At 40.4% G+C, this 9,839-nt stretch overlaps 1 protein-coding gene across 1 annotated transcript; it reads right to left on the bottom strand.

Annotated features, from left to right (window-relative positions):
- Positions 1-1,781: 1,781 nt before the first annotated feature.
- On the bottom strand, positions 1,782-8,886 carry LOC122311312. The gene is made up of 3 exons (XM_043125832.1): positions 8,302-8,886; positions 3,606-4,043; positions 1,782-2,948 (listed from the first exon to the last, which is right to left on the bottom strand). The coding sequence occupies exons 1-3, from the start codon at positions 8,884-8,886 to the stop codon at positions 2,637-2,639; spliced, it is 1,335 nt and encodes a 444-aa protein (XP_042981766.1). The 3' UTR covers positions 1,782-2,636.
- Positions 8,887-9,839: the final 953 nt, after the last annotated feature.

The following is a 9,839-nucleotide window of genomic DNA, read 5'->3' on the forward strand; positions in this document are numbered from 1 at the left end:
TGGACTGTTACTGTGTTACCTGAAGGAAAAAGGGTAGTGGGATGCAAGTATGTCTATAAAATCAAGCCCAATTCTAATGGCACCATAGAAAGACCTAAAGCTAGACTAGTGGCAAAAGGCTATACTCAAAGAGAAGGATTTGACTACCAAGAAACTTTCAGCCCAGTTGCAAAACTCACAACTGTCCGAGTGTTTCTTGCCTTAGTAGCCACTCTTAATTGGCACCTTTATCAATTAGATGTGCATAATGCCTTCCTCCATGGGCAATTAGATGAGGAAATTTATATGGAAATGCCTCATGGTTATCACAGTAAGGGGGAGTCCATCAAACAAGGAAAATTGGCTTGTAAACTCCACAAGTCACTCTATGGACTCAAGCAAGCCTTTAGACAATGACATTCAAGATTTTATGACTCACTTGTTTCCATTGGATTTCAACCCTCAAAATCATATTACTCTCTCTTCACTAGAAACAATAAGGATGGCTTCATAGCCTTATTTGTCTATGTTGATGACATAGTAGTATGCAGCTCCAACATCAAGGCAATTGACAAGGTAAAGGCCCACTTACACTCTCAATTCAAAATTAAAGATCTTGGCATCCTTAAATATTTCTTGGGCTTAGAAATTGCGAGGTCAAATGATGGGATTCACTTGTGCCAAATAAAATATAGCTTAGAAATCTTGGAAGATGTAGGACTCCTTGGGTGCAAACCAGCAAATACACCCATTGAGATAAATCATAAACTCTCACACTCACCTTCAGATTCATTGAGTGATCCCACAAGCTACAGAAGACTTGTAGGAAGATTGATCTACCTCACCATAACCAGACCCGACATCACCTATGCAATAAGTATACTTAGTCAGTTCATTGACAGACCAAGTGAGGTGCACATGCAAGTTGCCCATCGAGTTTTGAGATATGTGAAAGGGTCAATAAGGCAAGGTTTATTCTTTTCCTACCACTCTGATCTACACATCAAGGCTTTTAGTGATTCAGATTGGGCAGCCTACCTAGAGACAAGGATGTCCATAACAGGTTTCTGTGTTTTCATTGGTAATTCCTTGGTCAGTTGAAAGTCAAAGAAACAAGCAACCATCTCATGCTCCTCTGCAGAGGCAGAATATCGAGCTCTAGCTCATACAAGTTGTGAATTAGTTTGGTTGATTTCCTTGCTAAAATGTTTTAATGTTATGCACATTGAGCCTGCCACCCTTTACTGTGATAACCAGTCTGCCTTACACATAACCAAAAACCCAGTTTTCCATGAAAGAACCAAGTACATCGAATTGGATTGCCATTTTGTGAGAGAAAAGGTGTTGGCCAAGGTTATCACTCCTCTACATGTTGCCTCAAGGTTTCAACTTGCAGACATTTCTACTAAAGCACTATGCACTGCAAGTTTTCAGTTTCTAGATGTTCAAGATGGGCTATGTCCATCTTGAGGGGGAGTCACAAAGTTCAAAAGTCCTAAAGCCCATTGCCACAAGATCGGCTACAACAAAGCCCATCGAGGAAGAACATGACTCTGCTGCTATAAAGGACCACTCTGTCGACACTGCAGCAATAGAGCAAGGTGCAGCCACGACATTGAGGCATGAGTGAACTACAGCCTACCTTGTGTACAAAATGATCGTGCTGGTGTTGTGCTATTGATATACATTGTGCAACACTAATTGTGTATTGAAGATCGATAGCTATTTGTCTTATACTTTTTCTTTTGTTCATTATATAGAGAAAGAGTGTAAAGCAGAACTGAATAAATGAAAGTATAGAATTTTCTTCACCTCACAAGTTGTCTCGTCTCATCTCATTCCTTTTCTCACATTCCTTTTCTCAAGTTGAAAATTCTAACATAGCATGCCTTAAACCTGGAAGTTTAACCAGAATGCTCAGTGGTCTCATTGCCACCGAACGCAGTTTGTAAGAACTTGAAGCAGTACATAAAAGTAAGGAAGCCGCTTGAAGACAAAAATCCATTATTGATTCTTCGTCCATACCCATTGGAAGCTCAAGTTCATAACCCTGAAGAGTTTTTAGAACAGAAAGGCATTCTCTTCTCCTTCCTTGCAACTGGAAGTGAATATCCATAAGTGGCTGCGAAGTATCTCTAACTACTTCTAAACGAGAAAAAAGCTCCTCCAGTACTTCAGACTCCACACTATCTTGAAACAATAAGGTTTCAAAAGACTCAAGCAGGCCAATTAGAGAAATCATGTTTTTGAAATTGCTTTGAGTGTAACTTTTGGGTAAATGCGTACAGAAGACTAGAAAACAATTTTTGAGTGGTGATGAAATGGAAACGAATCTTTTTCTCACAAAATCAAGAAATGACTTGTACATTTCGTTGCTAGCATCAGTTTCCTCCCTGCTTTCCTCTTTGATCTCTTTTTCTTTGCTCTTTTCTCTCTCTCTTGTCGATTCATTTTCCTAGAGCATGTGGTACTGGGAAACACAATCCTCAAGAAGATCAATCATTGAATCAGTCCAACCAGTCAGATATCCCAAGCACTCTGTAAGCCTTTGGACCCGATAATCTAAATATATCTCTTCAATGTCTGAACCAAGTTTGAGTCGCTCCTTATTTCCAAACAAAAGAATATCTCCCAATGAGCAAAACGAATCATCAGTTTCAAGCGCTTCTTTCACCAACTCTGTTATGCAGTAGGCCACTAACTGCAACATTTGTTGGGGCACAGGTAAGAGTTCTATATCCCATTCTAAAAAACGATAAGAGCAGAGTACTAATGATTTTTGTTTTCCCAGTGCCGGGCGGGCCCCATATAAGTTCCACTTCCGTCTTGTGGCTGCAATGCATCTTACGAAGACATGCCAGAAATGTCTGGGTTTGGGGTTCATTCAGTTTATAATTTATACTGGTCCCAAATTTCTCATGCCAGCTGCCATCAATCTCGGCAGAGCAGATATCACAATCTTCCTCAATCTGTTTTGCAACATCAGAGAGGGAAAATAATCGAACCAAGAATCAACAGCAATTCTCAGTAAGAAAAATAAATTAAGAAAACCAAAAGAATAACTTTTACAATAGCTGATGGATAGGAAAAACGGGAAATACTAGAATTCAATAAGTGAGGCATTATAAATAATGATTAACATATTAAACTCACCATTTTCTTTCAGTTTAACTTTCTGGAAAACTCCACATTTAATATCGTATCAAACCCTGTGATACTAAGTTCAACTCAAACCATACTTTCCCAACAGCTTTAGGGGACAGCAATCGTAAAAAGTTGTGGTATATATACAGGTTCCGCAAGACAAAAAAGTGGGAACTCTCATCTGCTTTATAAATACAGAATCCCATAGTTTTGTAATCAACTTAAAACTTTTGGAAAGTTGACTCAACCTCAAGTTTTTCTTCTTTATAATACTTCAAAAGTAAAACATTTTGTCTCAGAATATAAAAACAGTGCTGATCCATGCTGTACATTTATTACATCCACTTTCACTGAATGTCCACTTCATAATAATTGGAGATTTCCATGTTACGTCAGGATGTATGCCTAACTCAGAATTATTATAACTACAAAATTCATCTCAGAATTATTATAACTACAAAATTCATCTGGAGATTACTTACCAAAGAATTACTGCACAAAACTTTCTTGATAATCTGTAGATTTCTCCGCATGTGCAATGCGTTCCATATTCTCTTGTTAGGGATTGTATTTATCAAGAAAATCACAAACGAAGACTTATGGTTCCCAACGTCAACTTCAATGTCTTGCAATACTTTGACTTCGAATCTGGTTGATGTGCTATCATCCTCATTCACATCATCATCCTCATCATCCTCATTCACATCATCATCCTTATTCACAGCCTCTGGAATTTTGGTGACAGCTACAAAATCCCATTGCCTTCCTATTCTTTGTAAATCAGAAACATCCTCGGGTTTGGCATCTGCTAAAACAAATACATCTCCAGGCAATGTCTTGTAAGGCTCCTCGCCAGGAGCAGTGAATCTGTTTCTCCACTGATCAACCTCAACATCATACGATTTTGTTCCACCATATGCCTTAGATTCATGAAATGCAATTACTTCAGCAAAAGGGGCTCTTGAAATAATCTCCATACTCGAATGCAGTTGTGCACGAGTTTCTTATAGTAAGGGGTAAACATATGACCCAAAATACTGGCCAACTGATTCAAAGGATTGTGGAATATTTTCCACCTGTAACTATGAAACAAGAATTCAATCAAAATAGAGCACCGAACAAATTTCTTGGAGGTCAAAATGCTCATCCCAATAAATTAATCTGCTGGGAAAATGCCAATAGGAGAAGATAAAGCGAAACAGCCTATATTTGTAGCAGATTCATCAAGATTGATTAAGCCATTATATAATAGAATGTCTGAAAGCTTGAACAAACGAGGCCCACATATTTATATGCAACTTCCACCTTGTTTGGAAGACATGACTACACTCATTTAACGGAATCGTTTGTACAAGCTGAAGCTAAGGTTTGAGAGAAAAAATTATCAAAATGGAAGGATTTGATGAGAAAAAAATTCCTTCTACCCCAACACAACGACGGTAAAAGAAGCCGCATATCTAATGTGTCTATTGATCAGTTTATTAAACAAGGTGAAATGACAAACGGCTTTGTATTTAGGATGCACATTTGAATTCTAACATATGTTACTTCCAAAAATCAAACAATCTCATCTCATCTAATTATTACAACTTTTTTAAATTCTCGTACAAAATATAATAAACAATTCAACTTTTTCATCACAAAATTACTTACATGTGAAGGAAGAGATTATGATGATATGATCTGCCGCAAGGGTCGCTTTATGTCTGCTTATTTTTCAACCGTAAACAAAGCCGTGGCCAATTAACAGTAATAGCAAACAATTTTTCACGCCTGGAAAATCTACACATTTGCACGACTGGAAAGAAGATAATAAATATCTTTCACTGATGAATGAAGTCAAGCGTTTAATCAAGTTCTTCGCCTTTTCATTGTTGGGATCAAAGATATGAAAGAGATGATCTTCTCCTTGTGTTTCCACCCTCTCCATCTGCTTTTCACCAAGTTTTCATAGTAAAGCTTTCCCCTATCCCTCAGGTTAGTATGCCTGAATTACTTGTAAAACAAATAAAAAAACCAAATGCCCGCGAAAAAAAAAAAAAAAAAACTTAAAATCTTTATGCACCAAATGTAAGCCACAAACCTCGTTTTCAAGTTTCAAAATGTTCTCGGCCAGCGTTTGTGTCCCCCGCTGCCTCGAAGAAAATATCATTTACAGAATTCTGCAGTACAAAACCCGAATTTGGCATTGCAGTGAGTTCAAAAAAAGCAGCAAGGCCCTTCCCCTTGCCAGTGGTGCCGTCACCGGAATCCGAATTCCACCCCGACCCGGTTACGATCTTGTGGGCCACGCTTATAGGGTAAGAGACGAAGCAGGCCACACCTTCTTCTGAGACGTCGCGACATCCGAGCCAAACACTTTGCTTGTGTTAGAGAGAGGGGAAGAAACTCCGTGCGATTTGGCTTCAATCCTCTGTAAGGGAATGCTCCGGGACCCGACTGTACTCCACGGAGATGGCAATGGCTTTAGCATCAGCAACCAGCATGTTGAGACTATGGTGGTAGAGAGGATCAGACAGAAGATATGCAGAATGCACCGCAGTAGACAATCAGAGGAACCTTTTTGTGGTTCTTTCCTGGGAGATTTGGACGGTAGGGTCTGGCCGAGGTAGGGAAGAAATTGCGTGTGATTTGGCTTCGATACTCCATAAGGGTTGACGTTTGAGAGTTGAACCGATTGGGAGTCTGCTTTATTGAGAGTTTGACGGTTGATGTTGGACAGTTGCACCGATTGGAGTCTGCTGTATTGAGTTTGGCAGTTGACGTTTGATGGTTGAAACGGTTATTTGTTCAATCCCGATTTATATGGTATGAATGGCACGTAAGAGAGTTGAAACCCGGCTTTTTTTTTTTGATGGGAATATGCTACTGCATTCATTCATAATCGAAGTTACAACTGTGACTTATCAATACAGGAAAAACCAGACTATAAGTCAACTAACGCAACTGCTCATGAGCTCCCCCGACAACAAATTTCTTTGTGACGGACATTGTCTAAACTTCTATACCTTCTCTTCTGACAACAGTCAAAAGAGAAAGCGCTCTGTCAAACCAGAGCTAACGACCTTTCTTCCAAAGAAGAGAGGTATACTCACGCTCCATCCTCCCAAGGAGGAGGAGTACCACCCCACTCTCTCCTCCCAAGGAGGAAGAGTACAAAACACCTACCTTCCTCCAAAGGAGGAGTAGGACTAACCCCCACATTCATCCTCCAAAAGAGGAGTGGGACTCAAATCTATTCCTTTTTTATTAAAAAACTAAGCTAAACTAAAACAAACCAAACAAATACAGAAAGCAAATAAAACTGTAGCTTATGGACTGTAAAATTAAAAGGCCCAGCCTGAGACAAAAGCCCAGACTGAGTGCTTGAGGGGCCTGGCCCAAACCCGTTAGGGTTTCCAAATCACCATCTGCCGCCGCCATCCGTATCCCCTCTGTCCCTCCTCTGCATCTTCCCCCGCCGAATCCCCTGCACCAGCGTACGAGAAGGCCTCATGTTGCCGTTTGCCCTCATGCCGTCGTTTGCACAGCCTTACCACCACGCTAGGCAACCGGCTTCAGCCATTCTCCGCTTCGGCTAGAAGAGACAGAGACCAGATACAAAGCTAGAGACCAACAACAACCTCCATAAACTAGTACAAAAGCTAAACAGCAAACCAACAACAATATAAAAATGAAAAACGGTGCGTCACCCCCAATCCGGCCACCAACCAAGAGAAATTCCACCGTGAGTTCAACATGGACTTTTACCCCAGAAAACCTCCATCAACCCCCATGCATTCCAGCCGTTCATCCCAAAAAACACCTCTGTTTTCCATGGCTAAAACAGAGTCAATGAACCCGTCGGGAGAACACCCCAGAAACACATGCATACCAAGGCTTCTGAAACTCGAAATCCGTGGCTCTACCCACTGAAAACCCTCCCCTTCACCACCACGCATAGCTACATGGTTGTCCATGGTGGTCACTCTTTCAACCGAATCACATTCACGGCCAAAAAAACATCGAAACCCTCCACCTCCATCGTGTAAAAGCCTTTCATCTCGTCCGATTGGAATAAAATGGATGTCTTCAAAGTCCGATTGGAATAAAATAGCCCTCCCTCTTCATCGTGTAGAACCGCTTCCATCCCGTCCGATTGAAAGAAAAAAAGGTAATCGGCTTCCGTGTCCTTGACCATGTAGAGAAAAACGCATTCCGGCCACCATGATCGCCGCCGACCCACGCTTATTAAAACCGGGAAAAGCGAAAACTAGACTAAAACAAACTGGGTGGAGGGAGGGGGGAGCCGTAGCTCCCACCCCCCTCAGACGGTCTAATCCCCTTTTTTCCTTAGAGAGAAGGATGAGCTTCTCTCTCTTGAAACCCGGCTTTTAATGAAAGCGTAAAGGGAATATAGTATAACATTCTAAGACCAACTTTAACATGGTTCTGCCTTTCTAGAAAAGCTTAAATGGAGGTATTCGGCTTGGTGTTCTCTTCATGCTGGAGGTGCTCTAAATCTAATTCTAAATCTTAGCGGTGCCATATCACTCGGTGCATTTAAGTTAGCGACGTATGAACGTTGCGTAAATTCGGTGGTTTCCAAAAAAGAATTCAACTAAGAGAGTTGGATACGGTTGACGTTTCGGAGTAGGGAACTATCGATTAATGCAGTATATATTAATGACAAGTTTTTTTTTTTTTTTTTTTTTTTAAAGAGTCGGCAACCACATTTTTAAGAGTAATCCCTCCCCAATTTTATTAAAAGTATCCTCACTTGTAGCGGAGGAAAACCATGAAAACAAATTCAACCACAACAAAACTAACTTTTCCACTCCAACCAAGCACCCGAAAAACATACAAAATACCAAAGAACAACTATAAAATAAAATCTCATAACCCAACATTCAAGAGGCACGAATATCTGCCAAACTTGGAGAATACTTTATAGACAACATTACACAAGCTGATTGGCCTGAACTTATCGAACGAAGAGGGATCTTTAACTTTCGGAATGAGGACAAAAACGATGTTGTATAGAACCTAGGCAGATCAATACCATGAAAGAAATCTCTCACAACATCCATAACATCCGATCTAACAATATTCCAGCAAGAAAAGAAAATAAAAAGGATAACCAAACCCATCCGGCCCAGGACTACTATTAGCATTAATCGATAAAAAAGCATCCTTTACCTCTTGCTCCATGGGAAGGGAAGTCAGACCTTCAATATCCTGTAGAGACAACACTGGCTGAATGATATCTTCCAACATAGGTTCCTCCACCTCCACGTCATTAGTCATAAAATGTTCAAAATAGACTGTTGCACCTTCATGTACCATCTCAGGAGAGTCAAGTGTAGACCCATCTGGTAGTCTCATCTGCTTTACACAAGCCTGATTCCTCCGTTGAGCAATAACTGCATGGAAAAACTTAGAGCTTTGGTCTCCCTCCTCAAGCCACCCTTTTTTTGCTTGTTGTGCTAACCTTATCTCTTCTCGATGAGCCCACAACTCAAGATCATTTCTAGCCATTGTCAAATCAGCATCCACTTCATAAGAGAAATTTTGTTGAAGAGACTCTTCTAATAATTCAACTTTTCCCTCAAGCTCTCGAATATGATTATCAACATGCCTAAAAACTTCCTTGTTCCAACTCCAAAGAACTAGTTTTAGCTTCTTATGTTTCCCAACAAGAATCTCAAGCCCATTCCCTTGAATCCTGCTACTCTTCCAAGTATTCTCCACTAAAGAAAGAAACCCTTGATGCAAAGTCCACATGTTCTGAAATCGAAAAGCGAGGAACCATATCTGTTGTTAATCGAACTCAGTTGGAGAACTATAGGAGAATGGTTAGATGTTCTTCTATTTAAAAGACGACCAACAACACCTCCAAAGTTATTCACCAGGATCCTATCCAGTTTTGCCCAGCTACGAGCTAACCCTTGACGCCTATTACACCAAGATAATTGCTTACCCTCCAGTCTCCATTCTGTTAACCCACAGGAATGAATACAACAATTAAACTCCTCCATTGCCATCCTCAATCTCGGATTCCCACCCACTCTCTCCTCATTAGAACGGATCACATTGAAGTCACCTATAAGTACCCAAGGAATACCAACAGCGGAAACCCCACACAAATGGTCCCATAATGCCCTCCTCTCAAGATAAGAACATTTCGCATACACAATAGAAGTCAAAATAGATCCAGACTGATCTGTGAAAAGAACTGAAATACATTGGTTATTATGACCCACTACCTCCATATCAATCCCCTGTTTCCAGCAAAGCCAAATTTTTCCATCCATATCTGCATTTGAAAATACACACGGCATATCAAGAGTACAAGCCCATCTCTGTAACTTATCAACTGATTGAAAAGATTCCAAAATAGCGAAAACTAAAACTTTAAATTTCCTCACAGAACTCCTAGTTCTTCTTTTTGAAGTCCCAAAGCCTCGGACATTCCAAACAAGCATATTCTCAATCATAAATTAAGTTTTCGGGGGTGGGACTTCGCCCATCTAGATTTACGAACAGTACCTGCTTTATTGGCTGAATCCTACTTCAAACCACTCCGAGAGCCAGGATCAAAATCAAAATCCTTAGCATGATCAAGTTCTACCTCCTCATTACCCTCGGACAACAAAATTATTAGAACACAAAACTGGCCCCTCCATAGCATTATGGTCCTCGGCCTGAGGACACCCATCATGATCCAATCCAAATTC

The sequence above is a fragment of the Carya illinoinensis genome, chromosome 5, assembly GCF_018687715.1.
Source record: "Carya illinoinensis cultivar Pawnee chromosome 5, C.illinoinensisPawnee_v1, whole genome shotgun sequence".
In the NCBI taxonomy this organism is placed as follows: domain Eukaryota; kingdom Viridiplantae; phylum Streptophyta; class Magnoliopsida; order Fagales; family Juglandaceae; genus Carya; species Carya illinoinensis.

Coding starts and splice junctions, on each gene's coding strand:
- LOC122311312 (XM_043125832.1), bottom strand. CDS start 8,886: ATGTGGACTTTGCATCAAGGGTTTCTTTCTTTAGTGGAGAATACTTGG. Junction 4,044..8,301: donor CCCTTCCCATGGAGCAAGAG/GTAAAGGATGCT, acceptor CATGAATCTAAG/GCATATGGTGGAACAAAATC. Junction 2,949..3,605: donor TTTTGTGCAGTAATTCTTTG/GTAAGTAATCTC, acceptor GTTGCAAAACAG/ATTGAGGAAGATTGTGATAT.